This window comes from Pholcus phalangioides, unplaced genomic scaffold (genome assembly GCF_987345545.1).
Source record: "Pholcus phalangioides strain wild (caught in Gottingen) unplaced genomic scaffold, Ppha-v1.0 ptg000029l_1, whole genome shotgun sequence".
NCBI lineage: Eukaryota > Metazoa > Arthropoda > Arachnida > Araneae > Pholcidae > Pholcus > Pholcus phalangioides.
The window spans coordinates 3,145,438-3,161,922 of NW_028301619.1; the positions used below are offsets into that span (position 1 = coordinate 3,145,438).

A 16,485-nucleotide genomic window follows, 5' to 3' on the forward strand; every position below is an offset into this window, starting at 1 on the left:
CATTTGAAGGGCGGCTGTTCCAGACAGCAATTAGTGCCCTCAGTAAGCAAAATTCATCTTAAATAGACTGGTGCAAAAAATTTTATGACAGCCGCTCTTTCAAACAAGGTGTCAAAAGCCTGAAACAACAAAAAACAAGCTGATGAAAAGATGTTTGATAACAAAAGACAGTGCAGTTGTTTTATTTTGAAAAGGGGTGAGGGTTAACGAAAATATTGTTAATTTTGCTGCTCCAATTTATAAATATCTGCACCAAATCCTATATTTTGCTGCTCCAAAACTGCCCCAAATCCTCAATTTGCTGCTTCGAAATGGACTTTGTCACTTCCCACCCCTGTTATTATTATCAGAAACCCAGAGTTCTGATGTGATCGCATTAAGCAGCAGTCACTATAATTGGATTTTCAAATAATTATATATAAGTTTTATACTTATTTATATATTATTATTAATATATTATTATTAATATATTATTATTAATATATTATTATTAATATATTATTATTAATATATTATTATTAATATATTATTATTAATATATTATTATTATATATTAATTATTATATATATTGCATTTGCAGTATGAATCTGAAAATTTTCATTATATTCTTATTTTAGCTTCTAGTCTTTGTTCGACATTGCAATGTGAGTATGGTTGTCGTGCATCATTGGAAGGTGGAGAATGTTATTGTGGTCCTGGAATGAAAGTGGACCCAAACAGCTTTCAGAAGTGCATAGGTGACTTATTTTTGTAATTATCCTTATTTTGAACTACTTCTAATTTATACAGAATTTTTTTTAAACAATCATAATAATTATCTAATTTGGTGAAACTGTGTCAGTAGAATCATTAACACTGGAAGGGCCCGACTAAACGTTATGCCTATAAAGGATGACAGCAGTCATTTTGATCATTGCTTCTTTTTAGTACAACATATTTATTCACTCTAAAATTTCACTCTAAATAATAATTACCATTGTACTATTTAGTTATTTTATAGTGTACCATAGTGAATTTATTAATCTTGATGAAATTCACTTTTTCACAAGCATACAGGGTGTTCATAAAAAGACTATCTTTTGGCATGAACATGTATAAGACTACTCTGTGATTTCAATATTTACTAATAAAAGATGGATAGTTTCTTGCACAAACTAAGCGAGTTGCTTTTTTCAATATGGACTTCTTGTGTTCACCACAAACAAATTTTTTACATCCACTGGCTACCTCCGATGGGTTGTTTTTGCATCAGGAAACTTGGTACTCCCTTGCTTCCTAGATGCAATTGTAACAATGCTTCACAAATGCTGGGAATTTTTGCTATAAAATGGTGATTTCATAGTACTCTGCCAATGCAAAAATGAATTCATGTCAGCTGATTCTTTTTACAATTGTTTCCTTTAATATCAACCAATCAATCAAGCTTCAATTTCTGCCAGGTCCAATATGGTGTAAAAAAATGTGCATTGGTGTTTCTTTTCATCCCACCTGTATTGAGTATTTTCTAACCATCTGGTCTACAATATCAACACCCCTACACTTTAATTCATTATAAAATTTTACCATTTCTGGCTATTTCTTTCTATCAGTTTTGATTTCAACACCGGGATGAAGGTAGCTACATAATAATACTTTTTTTTGCTTTGATACATGGTTAGTGTAATACCATTGTACTTTAGCAGTATGGTTTCATGAAATTTTTGTTTTGACCACTTGAAAGGATGGAGTGGCATCTTCTTTCACAGCAGCAATGGATGTGTTGACAGTGATGGCAGATTTGTTCATCTCTTCCATGATGCTCAATTTCATATGACCTATAAAGGCCCCTTTACACGTACAATCTTCCCCGCACGCCCAGAACGGGACGTTCTTGTGCGAAGGATTGGAGGGCGGTTAGGAATGCGGCGTTCAAAAGCGCGTTGTTAAAAAGAGACACATTCTTGCGCGCTCTCTCTCCTGCACGAAAGAAGGCCCCCATTCAGAATTGTGTGTGTAAAGGGAAGCGTGTGGCGAAATTCATACGCTTTTGCGTGCCGTGTGGACTTTTGGGGAAGCACAAAACTCCACGTTCCTGACCAAAGTTTTTTCCCTGTTGGCAGATCGAAATCGGCTGACGTTTGCGCGGAAAAAATATAGATTTCAAAAGCTTATTATATGTTACTACGTGGATTATTCGTTTTTAAAAATAATTTCAATAATTATTTATTGAAACTACTGTTACAAATTTATGGTAATTTTTTATGCAATTGATAAGAAATTCAGAAATAAAATTTCTGAGATCGTTAATTTCGAATTTTTATTCGATTCGACTTTCATTTGTCGTTTGACTTTAATTGATGTAATTAGCTCTTAACTACATTTTCTGAATTTAATTGTTTATATACTTAATATTATAATTTTACCTGCTGATTTGAAAAAAAGCTGATTTTTTAAAGAAAAAATCAGCTTTTTTTCTTCCATCTCACACACACAATTATTGACTCGGTGTGCAGCCAATGTTTTTTTTAATACTACCAGCCAGAAAAATAGATAAAAAGCATTACAAAATTATTGCATTGAAACCTCGCTACAACGATTCTCGATATAACGATAAATCCTCCTACAACGATTCTCGATATAACGATAAATCCTCCTACAACGATTCTCGATATAACGATAAATCCTCCTACAACGATTCTCGATATAACGATAAATCCTCCTACAACGATTCTCAATATAACGATAAATCCTCCTACAACGATTCTCGATATAACGATAAGTCCTTCTACAACGATATATCTTCAAAATTTTTTGGAAATGTCTATATTCTAATGTTAAACTGCTGCCTCCCGATATAACAATAATCCCTCTACAACAATATTTTTTTCTTGGTCCGCTGAGTATCGTTATATTGAGGTTTCACTGCACTTTTTTGGAAATTATGGTGTTATTTTGTAGGGCTTTATTTCAGATATTTTTAAGAAATTCTTGATAAATTTCTCTCGGTTGTATTCATATCCTCAAAAAATCATTTCAGTTTACTGTTGTCGAGCATAATAACAATACAAAAAATAACAAATAAATTGAAGCATAACTTTTTTTTTCAAATTTTTAAAACTCTAAATACACGTATTCTTACCCCTGTCAAACATTCCGTTGTGTGTCATGTTATGACCAATAAAATTAAAAGTGTGAATAGCAATACGTTTTTTTAGTTGGATATTATTCATGATATTTAATGGTTTTTCGTTTTAAATGAAATCGGCGATAATCTTATAACATGAAACATCCCTTTTACTTGGTATTTTGAACATCACTTGACCTTGGACATCTTTTGTGATCTTATCATGAAAAAATACAGCACATTGTCCACTGAACACCTGCTATGAATGCAGGGTTTGCTGGATCTAGTGAATAGGGTGCTTCTTTTTAAACAGTATCATTGTTAACCTTCAGACATTCAGATAATGGAAGTTTTTTCCAAAACCCTAAATCCCTTTTAAAGTTTTTTTCTAATGTGTTGAAGTCAAATTTATACTGTCAAATTTAAATCAGATGTTCTTAACTGTTTTAGCAGCAACTTAAAAACTTCAACTATGTGTTCCCCAGATCTATTTCCAATTTTAAAAATATGCTTATTGAATAAATTTCTAAATAATAAAATGGTTTTTTTTTTCTCGAAATTTCTGTAGCCAGTGGTAGGCGTCTTAACGGGTGAGTGAACGGAAATAGAATGAGTGCCAAATCAAAAAGGGGCCCCAAATTATTGAAAGGCTTTCATCTATTCTGATATTATTTCTTTTTTCACTTCTGGATTTTTATTAATTTTGGAATAATTTCTTTCATCAATTCTCGCATTATTTTGCATTAATTATGGATTTATGTACATACTTCTATCGTTTATTTCAAATTTTGAAACTGATCTTTCTTAAAATATTTATTTTCTATTAAAAAAAGCAATTATTTTCTTTAAAAAGAAAAAATATAACTTATTGGTTAAGAACCCGTAATTAAACTATTTTAAATTTTTCCCACACCCTGAGGGTAAATGAAAGCTTGTGAAGTTATCAAAATAATAATAGTAATTTAACATATCTATAAATCTGATATAATAATGTTTGTAGATAAAGGAACCAAATCAAAGTTCGAAAATTATTGCAATAACCTAATAAATGTAATTACGGCATTTGAAAAACGAATTTATCATTTCTTTAAAAAAACAATTCGTTGGAAAAAGGAAGAAAAATCGGCAAATAGACTCTGGAAAAAAAATTGCAATAAATATTATCGCTGAAAAAAATTATTTACATTGTATACATCTCTTTTTTTAGAACGATAATGAAGGAAGATGACACAGGAGACGAGGGATTCGCCCCGTTTTTGCCTGTAGGGTGGGTTTGCGTTTAGATATACGATTTTGAGTTCGCGATTGAATGCTGGAATGACCAGTTCCTGCGCGCACTCCTAACTGCACACTTTTTTCGCCTTTACACGCACACTCTTGAAGGCAGTTCTGAAGTTGTTTACAGCTATCGCGCGAACAAACGCGTACGTGTAAAGGGGCCTTAACATTCATCAGCTCGTTCAGCTGCTCTCACATCTTATCCATGTCCATCCCTCTCACTTTTACCATTCAATTCCTTAAATTACCCCACTCCTGACACTAAATTGTTCCAGATAGTTTTTCTCCCCAAGTCCTAGAAATGAGTAGAGGATGAAACAAAATGCAAGACATCACAGATTTATTCACAGAACAGCTATTTACAGAGATTTTGACAGTTTGATGGAACACAGTTCATAAATAAAAGTTCTTGTGTTGAGGAGAAAGTCCAACAAACTGTTTATATCACTTTTGTTGTGGCATCACTTTATATAAGCAAAAGAAGGGTTCTGGAAATTTCTGGCATATTCTTGTGATCTCCACTCTTTTCCATTGTCAACACGACATTGGCGAATCCGGAGCTGTCACCAAACGTGCCAAGTTTGTCATCAATTTGGTGAGATAACAAACAAATGCACTTATTTACAGGTAAAAGATGACATAATAAATGATAAATAATGAGTATATTATATAATTATTTAAACAGTATTTTAGCGATTTTTCACACCACAATTTTGTGTTCCTACTATATATATAATTTTTTTGTATTTATGACTGATTGTTTGGATTTTTTTTATAGACATGGATGAGTGTCAAGAATGGGGCTACTGTGAACAATTGTGCATAAATACTATTGGCAGTTATTTATGCTCTTGTGTACCTGAATATACATTTGTTCCACCCATGCATTGTACAGCTTATAACCGTGAGTACTTTTATTTTATATTTGTGATTATTCTGTTTTGTGAGTACTTTCCTTTCTATAATGACAGATCAAAGGCTAACAAAGTTCATTACCCCTAGTTATGATGCAATAATTTAACCATATCATTCCAGCAATTTAGATTCAGATGTGATTTGCTTATTTGTAATTTGCATACCACTTTAACAGAGCCGGATTAAGACACTTGAAGTCCCTAAGCACTTAAGTAATTCTGTGCCTCCCCGCATTATTGAATCTATCAATTTAAAAAAAATTGGTGTAGACACAACCCCCAAGTTTTGACGTGAATACGTTCTTTGTGATTTGAATCACATGGTAGGTAATGACATAATTAAATTGGTACCATCAGATTTGTATGAAATAATTAACAGATGATACTTATGACATCTATATGCACTCTGTACCTTTCAAGATATAGCGTAAAACAATTTTGTTACAAAAGCAGACCGAGAGCCTGGTGCCCAGACCAGAGAAAAGGTATTAAAACCAGAGGGGTATCATTGTATTTTCTTTAACGAGATCTACCCGCAGGCATCAAAATCACTGATATATAGTGAATACTTCTTGAGATATGAGCGTTTAAATTATTTCTTTTTAGAAAAGTGTTGCAACTTTTTGCAAATGCATACAGTATCGTCAACGTCAAATCATATATAAAGGACCTATTCACTTAAAAAAAACATAAAATTGTATATTAAAGAAGTAAATAACATCTAAGGCAGAATATAATGTGAATATTTCTATGCACACACTTCATTTATTTGAAAGGTTCTTCCCCCTGCTTCTTCTAGTTTTGCAAATTCTTTGATGGCATCGCCAAAATCAATGCCACATAACTAAGCTGGCCATATTTGCTCCAGAAAAATACGTGAAATTGAGATTCGAAATACGGGACAATGCCAATTAACACATCTGCTTGTACTTTTAGTGGAGATGAGGCATCAAGCTCTTTATCATTCTGCAAACTTTTGTTTCAGTGCTTGACATAATTCTGGCTTGAAAATGACAAAGTTACATTATTCAATAATTATTCAATATTTCTCGTAATTAGAATGTATACTTTATTAGAATTTTTATTTGTTGATTTGAGTAAGCTAAAGAAATGCAAGTCAATGGTACTATCACTGTTTTTGAATTTTTCAAAATGTACTTTTTGAAATTTGTTTATTCATTTTACTATTTGTTCTAGTCCAGTTTTTCCCAAAGTGGGTGATGGAATGGTCGAAGGGGCAATAGAAGCTATGGATTTAACATAGGCTCCTATAGGCTCACTTGAATTGGGGGCGATAAGAGAAAAAAATGTCAGAAGAGGGCGATGAGATGAAAAGTTTGGAAACTATGTTCTAGTCTTTTAAAAATGTTCCAAAAAGATATTTCCTCCCATCAACTGCTTTATAGAATTTGTCGAACCAGCTTCAGAAAGAACCACTGAACTGGCATAGCCACAATATTATTATCTACAGGTATTTTATTTTTGGTTAATCACCATCATTGGGTACATTTTTCTTCTGATACATTTTCAAGTTCGTTTGCAATCTACATCTGGTAGTGTTTCTCTTTTGCTTCTACAGTGGATCAAACAACACAGTCGATCTTATTATTCATAGTTCTGCATTTTCTAAGTTCATCATTATTCTGTTAAAACTTGGCTTACTTGGTGCCTTCTCAACGCATAGAATCACCTGGGCACGCCTCAAGGTCTTAGGTGCAGAGACATTAGATTCTCATGACATGTATTGACATCAATTGTAAAATTGATCTGGATACAATTTTACAATTTTCAAGAGAATAACTTGCAACTTAAGAGATAGGTATTTTTTAGCTGGCGGGGGGGGGGGGGGGGGTCTCAGAAAATTTACTTTGCCTTCCAGGACTCCCAGAATTGACTTTTCGAGGGGTTGCAAGGAATCTTTCCAGAGTAATTAACCTTGAAATAAACAGATATTGATTTAATAACATACAAAGGTATTTTCTTTCGATATTTTAATTTTTTTTACAAAAATATTTTAAATTATTCACTCATCTTTTGGAGGGGGGTACGAGCCTCCTAAGCCCTTACTCAAGCCTCCGGAGTCTATGATGTTGATAAATATACTCTGGGCTTACTTTATGGAATTTTTGCGACATCTTTCCAAAACTCTGCTTTAATGGGAACTCTTGTTTGTAATATTATTCTCTGGATTTGAGATTTCAATATTGTTGCTGCGACCATAGCATATTCCTCTCATTTTGTATCAAAGAGGAATTTCAAGATACTTTAATTTCTAATATGATGTTATGAGGATTTTCTACTGAATGGTTGATGCTGGGAAAAAAAATTGTGCATTAACTATTACGTAACATAACTACAATTAAACTATTACTTTCCTTTCTAAACAGTCTAACAGTGGAGAAAGCTTGCAAAGAAACCCATTAATACTTAGGAATTAACGTACGTAATGAATCTAAAAGAAACATAATTAATAGGCACAATATATATTTTATCAAATTAATCTATAGATTCAGGGAACATCAGCCAAGATATAGTTACCAGGGCTAAGCTAAGCAGACTGTAGCCCAGTGCAGAGTTCAGAGTGTTGGCAAATTTTGGTAACTGGTGGTGAAGAAAATTTAATTCGAATGGGAGAAAAGCAAAAACATTTGAATAGCCAACAGGTGGCAAACCCTAAATTGATCTCTAGGTACTGTACTACAAAGGAAGAAACAATTTGAAGAAGAAACTTTGGTGTGTGCATGCAAAGATACAGTAAAACCTTTCAACAATGATTTCTAACATGAAACGCAAAAGGCATTCCTGTTGAAATTTATCAGGAGAAAAAGAATACCATGCATGCAAATGTAACCTGAGGAAGAAGAAGAAACCATGTATGCAAATCTGTTTCACAATGCATCAGACCGGGAAGTAAGAAAGGATCTCATTTCGCACAGCTGCAGATGCAAGCGCACAAATGTTTTTGGATGGGGCTACCCCTGTGGGGAAAACACTGACTGTACATTCATGCTGCCTCTGTGGTACTTCTGTTTGCAGCTCTGTAAATGAAATGCATGTCTGCTTTTTCAATATTACTAAAGTGCACCATTATCCTGTATGTTACAACTGTTAGAATGGTTGCATGCTGGAATAACTTCACAGGGCTAGCATCCACACCATTTATTCACTGTGATGCAGATTTGCGTACGGTTTCTTCTTCCTCCACTGGTTACATTTGCATGCATGGAGTTCTTTTTCTTCCGGTACATTTCAACAGGAATGTTGTTTTAACGTTTGCGGAGTGGTCGTTTTGAAACGAGCTAGCGTGTTTGTGTTTCATGTTGGACCATGCATTCTTTGATGACAATTGTTTGTGTTGGTGTGTACTATCACCTCTTAAAGTTTTCCCATCTTTTCTGAATCACCCTGTAGTAATTGACTGATCGAAGGGCCTCAACTGGTGGGATCTGGCTGGTCTGGTGCCCAGAGTGCTGGACCAGAGGGGGTGCAGATTTCAAACTCTCCTTCATTACAAGGGGACACCAAAATGTGTGCTTGCCCGGCTGGCCAAACATCTAGTTGCAGTCTTGTTAATAGCTGTACAGCACTATTTTGTCATCCTAAAATTTAGGCCTGCACCTGGTGAGAAAAACTGGCATGAACAAAACGGTGTACCAGCAACCCTACAAATAGTGCTTTACTAGGCCATACATGCTCAACCCATGACGCATGAGCCAAATGTGGCCTGCAATCTCAAAAATAATTTTGTAAGAATGAACTAAAGGGGCACATTCTCAGATCACTTCAGTGACTTGCAACACAGTTACAGATCACTTAGTGACCCACAGCACATTCCCACTCCAATAAAGTGGTTTGCAAAACATTCTCAGATCATTTGAGTGACCAGCGGTGCACTTAAAGATCACTTAAGTGGTCCCTTTTCCCTCTCTACTGCCTTCAATATACCCATCTAACATTTGTATCCAGGAAAAGAAAGCATACATAATTTTCCCCCCTTTAGAATTTGGGGGGAGAACTCCCTTGAAAATCAGCAGCTTGAAAAATTATTTTTTTTCATAGCGATATACATATTTTTTTTCCATTTCCATGTCCAAAGTGCCCGTTGTTTGGAAATTTTTGTTCAGAGGTTATCTGTAATGTTAATTCTATGGGATGTGTGTGTTTGGTTCCAACAAAATGTGGCCATTCTTCGAAGGGGGTTGTTAGAGGAGGTTCTACAGTATTTGCATAGAGAAGTGCCATTTTTTCAGCAGAGCAGTAATGCCATCAGAAGTGAGGACTTGTGCTTATTGGACATGTTTCTATGTTTCATTTTTCTGACACTGATTGATTACAACCATAGGTTACTGTAAATATTATTCTTCTTGATGATCCCATTTCAATGATTTCTAAACACAGGGTTGGGAACTCTGCGCCAAAATTAACATCTTGCGTCATCCTGCTCCAATAGGGTATTTTCGTATTTTTCTGCACCAAATAGCTGATTTTGCTTCAGTATGACCGGAATTTTGGAAAGGACGTCAAAATTTTTTTGTTTCTGCCTGCTGCGAAACGATTCTTTCCGAAAAGAGAGTGTTTTATTCCACTGTACTTCAACTATCGCCTTATTTAAACTATCAGGCTTTCCATCACGAAACCCCAATAATATCCGTGATCGTGCAACTGAAGATGGTTTGCAATGGTCTTTCAGCTTTAAAGCGCAAATGCGAGTCAGTTTCCATTTTCTAAAAAAAGTCGCCACTGGAAGCAGCAGAAATTACTGCAGTGAATCGTCATTGCATCAAATCCCGATGTTTCATGAAAAATTTTATTCCGGGAGTAAAAAGAGCATGTCTGCCGAATTACGATTGCTAATTTAGAAACTTTGCCGAGTAACGAGTGTTAAATCGTCAGTGTTGCCAAATAATGAGTGTTAAATCGTCGAATAACGAGTAAATCGCCAATCTTATCAAATAACGAGTAAATCGCCAATCTTATCAAATAACGAGTAAATCGCCAATCTTGTCAAATAACGAGTAAATCGCCAATCTCATCAAATAACGAGTAAATCACCAATCTTGTCGAATAACGAGTGTCAGATCGCCAATCTCGCCAAATCGCCAACCATCGTGTTGGTTCTTCCGAAATTCTCCCATTTTGCAACAATTTCTTCCTGTGTATAAAAAAATTGAAAACTTGATATAGAAAATTTATAATATCTATATAAAGATTATAGAAAATTTTTAGCCCATTTTTGAAGGGCTGCTGTTCCAGACAGCAAATAGTGCCCTCAGCAAAAATCATCTTAAATAGACTGGTGCGAAAAATTTTATGACAGCTACTCTGTCAAACAGGTATCAAAAGCCTGAAACACCAAAAACATAAAACAAGCTGATGAAAAGATGTTTGATAACAAAAGACAGTGCAGCTGTTTTATTTTGGAAAGAGGTGAGGATTAACAAGGATAAATGTTGTTAATTTCGCTGCTCCAATTTATAAATATCTGCTCCAAATCCTATATTTTGCTGCTCCTAAACTGCTCAGAATCCTCAATTTGCTGCTCCAAATCCTGGATTTTGCTGCTCCAAAGATGCCCCAAAAAATGGACTTGGTCACTTCCCACCCCTGTAAACATTTCATTAACACCTTGTATATATGTCGTTTTATATGTATATGTGCACACCATGAAAATCTTATATAACAATACTCTTTATTGTGATTATTGTCTATATAAAAGATGTCCCAATGCATGCATGCACACACACATACTTTTCATAGTTTTAATATAATCCATTCATAACAATAACTACTTTGTAATGATGTTTCTTCAGTCCCTTGAGACTCACTTACAATCGTTATACAATAATGAGCCTGCTTTTAGCCAGAGTCTGGATTTAATGAGCAAATTTATGCATATTTTTTGGTACAGTGCTACATTGTGTGGTAATATTGTCACTTTTAACAAGCAAATTTTCACTGTAGCTCAAATTTAACATGGAATTTGAAAGGGAAACTTAAAAAAAATAAGTACAAAAATGGAGGAAGAGTGAATGAGAATTTCAGAGAAACTGAAAGGAATATTTGAAATGGAAACTTGAAAAAAAAAGTAAATGCCAGAAGAACCATACACAAAACTATTTCTTTTGCCCCTCTCATAATATGGAAATAATACACTTGAAGAGAAATAAATGTCAATCAAGTAATTCAAAAAGAGGGTTATCGCCCCATAAGATTTATTGTCAATGGGTAGGAACAGTAATGCCTTGTCTAAAAGGGAAAAATGAGAAGGGGAAATGAAGAAAAACTGATCAATCATAATTTTGGAACGTGGCTAATTTGCCCCTTGCTTCAATTCCAATACAAACTCTTAAGTGTTTGAGTGTGAGCATCTTCAACAGACTTTGTCCTTTCTCATGTGATGTGTTCTTTACTTTTTTTTTGGAGGGGGTGAATGTCCAAAAGCAAAGTTTTAACTGCCAAAGATGAAATAAAAATTATGAAGCTGCTAGAAAAAGGTTAATAAAATAATTTTTGTTTAATATCCAAGTTGATTACTCACTATAATCATTTAATTTCTGGAGTTTCATTTTTTCACTTGAATGCAGATTTAGCAAGCGACAGGCTTTAACAAGAATTTTTGCTGGAAACAGGCTCCTCGTTATAAGGATGGCACTTCACTGTATTCATACATACATATATATATGTTTTCTTCCTTTTTAGGATCAGCTATGAGACTAATTTTTGCCCATCATAGTGCTATCTACAAAGTGAATTCGACTGGTGGAGCTGTGGAACTGGTGACAAATACCACAGCTGCTAGTGGTCTTGATTTTCATTTCTTGAAAAACTTGTTATTCTGGTCAGATACTGTAACAAGAAAGGTACAGAAATCAATTTTTATTTTTATCCTTTGTTTTTTTTAAAATTAAATACAAATGATTCCAAGCAGCAGCCCCTCCCTTTTCCTGCATGTTTTTAGTTAGGATTCCTTGAAACACAAAACGTACCTCTAATTTTTTAGCAATTTATTTGATTTTGATTTTATTCTGATTAAAATTAGTCTTAAAATCCTGTTTGTGTCCTTTATTTTCAACCAAAGCTGAAAAATAAACTTTTCATTGCTTTAGTATAGCAATTTGATAAATTTGAGACAATTAAACAGAAAACTAGGAAACATAGTGTATAACAAGTGTATCTTTTGACTTGTACATTAAATACAAAAATAAGTAATCAAACTTTCATAACAGGGAAACTCTCTCAGGATTTCATGTTATTTGGCTTTTTGGAAATATTTTTTTGGGGAGATCAAAATTAGAGTTATAGAAAAAGCAAGTCATAAAAGTGCAAGTACGAAAGTTCAATTATGCAACAAAACTATGTGATATCTAGTGTTATGATATGTGCTCTATGTGTGTGTGTGTGCAATGAAAAAGATTTTGTTAGAAGTGCCAGTATTCGATTATTTTTATCATTTTGCCATTATGTGTTGCTGTAAGAATAGTGGTCTTATGCTAAAATACAGGGCATCCATTTGTTCTACTTTTCCTACTTTTTTTAGGGGAAACAACAATTTTTACATTAAAAAGCAGTCAGTATATTGTATCAGTTTTTTAATTCTGATGTTACCCAGCAACATTTGATTGTCTTCTTTCATAAACAATGTTTACAAAACTCTGCAAAGAGCTAGAAATGAAAGTGCTTTATTTGTTAATAATGATCATGCTAGCAATGTCCAAATGTAAACAGATCGCCTTTAAAAAAAAGACAGTGCAGTAAAATCATAAAGTTCTTCCTGACCTATTTGTATAGGTTCTTGTAATTTATACATTTTGCACAATGCTTTTGGAAGTCGTCTCAAAGGAGTGTCATTTTTAAAAAACTTGCATGTCTTCATGATTTATTATGCACTGAGGAAGAAAGCCACATGTTTCTCTCTTTTTGATGCCTAACTTATCAGACACTCTGTTAGTTCTGAATGTGATAGTCATAACCCTCACATCCTGCAGCAGGGCTCTTAGGCTAGGATTTTTGTCAAGTCCCCAGACCAGACTTTTCATGGGCTCCTCTATAATGAATTTGTAGTGTGAAAAAGCAAAAAATGACAAGAATCATTTCGGGGCCCCTAGGCTGGAACCCTGTCAGCTCCATCTTTGTGGGTGCCATGGTAATAGTGGGAATTAATTAATCAATTTAAAAATTTAAAACGTTTAAATCAGTGGCGATTATCATGGATGATTCATGGCAATCCATCAATGAGAATGAGATAAATATCACAGAATTGATGGTTATTTTGAGTTTTGAACTCATTCAATTTATAAATTCACCTTATTAACCACTTTTTCATGTCAACAAAATGTGTATTTTGAGTTGGTTTTTTCTCAGCTCAATGTAAAAAAAATATATCAAGAACTGCCAAGTCTCTAGTTATGTATATGGTAGTGCACTTGTCTAGATTGCAAGAGGACCAGAGTTTGATTCCCAGCAGATACCAGGCTGAGTTCTTTCTTTTTTATAATGATAAACAGGAATTCAAAACAGCACTCCTCAATCTTTTCAAAACTGCATCTGGCACAGCAAGGGCGTAGCGAGGGGGGACTTGGGGGTCTGGTCCCCCCAAAATGTAAAAAAGGAGCGAAGAAAGGGAAAAAGATGGCCAAATCTATTGTTCTATCACTGCGGTCCCCCCCCCCAAACGAAATTTGCGGCTACGCCCCTATGGCACAGTATTCCAACCGCCTTCTTCAATGACATTTATAAAAACTTCTCTTCCAAACACAAAAACAGTCTTCCCTACTCATAAGGTACGTCCGGTGATTTTTGACTACTTTTTTTGGCTTTTTTAATTTATTTTTGACTTCTTTAATAATCTTTGTAAAATATTCCCTGTAATTATTGTATTCCTGCAACTTTGTATATATTTTTCTCATGCTTCTTTGAGCTTTTAATCTGAAGCTCTGTATATATTTTTCAAATATTTTTTAACATTTGTCATTGTCTTTTTTTCATCCAACATGTTTTTGAGAAGGCAGGCGTCAGTGAACAACGGTTGGCATTTTTAATGAAATTATTCATATCCACCATTCAGAAATGACTACACTTTTCGAACCATGCATAGGGTTCCCCCTGATGACAACCCACTGCATAGGTTCTACTTCACTCTCATAAAATTCATTTTTGTTTTCCTTTTTCTTAAAATAATTCTTTTTTTGCATATATATATATATTTGAAAGAACAAGTGCGCAGCACTAGCGCTTTTGTCATTCAAAAAGATACTTTTTCGCTACCTCTTCATTTTATATCTTCATTTCTCTTGTATTTTATCCTAATATATATATATTAGATTTTTATATATGTATGCTCTATAATTTTTTTTATTTCTCTGCAAACATTCTCACAGATATATTCAGTAAAATTGGATAGCTGGAGACCATCTCAACCTGTCAGTGACTTTGAAGTGTCTTTTCCATGGAGTCCGACTGCATTTGCAATTGACTGGATTGGCAACAAAATATATGTCTGTGATGCTGTGGGTCAAAAAATTGATATCCTTGAACTCGATGGAAGCCAGCATGCCATTCTTATTAGCCAGAACTTGTCATCACCATTAGATATAGCATTGGATCCTTCTGCTGGGTTTGTAGATATACAGCATCTCTCCTATCATGATTCATAGAGCCAGTAATGACAATTGCATGACCTATTCAGATAAATAAATATCAGATAAAAAAAATTAATCAAAAATTTTAATGTTTTTAAGTTTGTGAGGCTAACAAAGCATAATTTTAGTAAAACATCAAAATTATAGGCTGGTTTGTTTTACAGTGTTCTTTTGTGATAAGGCAATTTTGTCTGTGTCATTTGATGTGTTGTTAGTTGTTAAATTTTCCAAAAATTGAATCTCCAACTAAGTAAAGAAAACAGTATCTGAAAATATATATTTTTCTATGTTTGAATTCTAGATGTATATGCTATAACTAAAGAATATTCAGTGCATAGAAATATAACTGCCTGCGGGGAAAGGGGGTATCTATGAGAGAATATTCATAAGTCTTCTGACAATGAAAAAGTTACACTTTCTCAATTGTACTTGCGGGCTCTCACGTTTTTTTAACTAGAATCAAAGATGAGAATATGCATTCAGTGATGATTCATAAATGGTATTTTTATATACCAGTGGTCTTCAACGCATGGCCTACTGACCAAATGTGGACATCAGAGCTCTTTGCTATAGCCGCCAACCATTTTTAGAAAATAGCTGAAAAACATTGAAAGAGGATTAAATACATAAAATAAATCAATGAAGCCTCCATTCCACTATCATTAGTGCTGTGCATTTGATTAATTTTCAGGACCATTTTAACACACTTGGGGAGGGGGGGGGGGCCAAAAATTTATGCGACCTTAATTTTAATCTTGGGATTGAAAAGTCACACACATACATTATTACACAATTTACAGAAATGCTTGAAAGCCCATTGATGAAAGAAATAATTTCAGAATTTTTGAAAGTAAATAATTGCATAGTGATAGAAATAATTTTAAAACTACTGAAAAAAATAATTTTACAACTACTGAAAGAAATAATTTTTGAATTTTTTAAAGAAATGATTGCAGATTGGCAGATATAAATTCAGTTCAAATAAATAATTTCAGTTTTAATGATAGAAATAATTTCAGAATTGGTGCCAACAATAATTTCAGAGTTACTTGTGAATAATTCCAGAATAAATAAAAATCTTCAATTACTTGAGGCTCCTGTGTTTACTCGGGGCCATGTTTGGCTAATCTGTTACAAGCTACTGTAAATTACATCAAGTGATTGTGGATCTGGATTCCATCCAACAATAATAAACATCTGTGTATGACTTTTTGTGGTGGCACACAAGCTTCATGAAAATTTTAAATTTGGACCACAATGTCTAAAAGATTGAAGAACCCTGTTATAGAGACTGAATATAAATTATTTGCATGTTTTTTTTTATAACCTGTAGTTCATGTTCCTCTCTCTAACTCACCTAGTTTCAATAAGGACTTCCAGATTTCAGATATCAAACGAGATATTACATAGTGAATGCAATGGTACCTTCGTATTCATCTCATTCTGGAACTCATGACAAGTGCCAGAATAGGCTTATAGGTCTACCAAGCTAACCAAACTAGTCACCCTTAAACCCCGTTCACATGGGAAATAGAAAAAGCGGGTTTAAAA

The 16,485-nt window shown here is 33.9% G+C and overlaps 1 protein-coding gene across 2 annotated transcripts in view; it reads left to right on the plus strand.

The window, feature by feature from the left end:
* mgl (low-density lipoprotein receptor-related protein megalin) overlaps window positions 1-16,485 on the plus strand; it is a 425,733-nt gene that overhangs the window by 109,318 nt on the left and 299,930 nt on the right. Inside the window, exons 8-11 of one of the 2 annotated variants that reach the window (XM_089252561.1) lie at window positions 619-738; window positions 5,161-5,286; window positions 11,996-12,156; window positions 14,674-14,909. In XM_089252561.1, the coding sequence (XP_089108687.1) occupies window positions 619-738; window positions 5,161-5,286; window positions 11,996-12,156; window positions 14,674-14,909 (643 nt within the window). Of the gene's footprint in view, window positions 1-618; window positions 752-5,160; window positions 5,287-11,995; window positions 12,157-14,673; window positions 14,910-16,485 lie in introns of those variants that run through there. The other variant, XM_089252562.1, reaches the window with a different exon arrangement.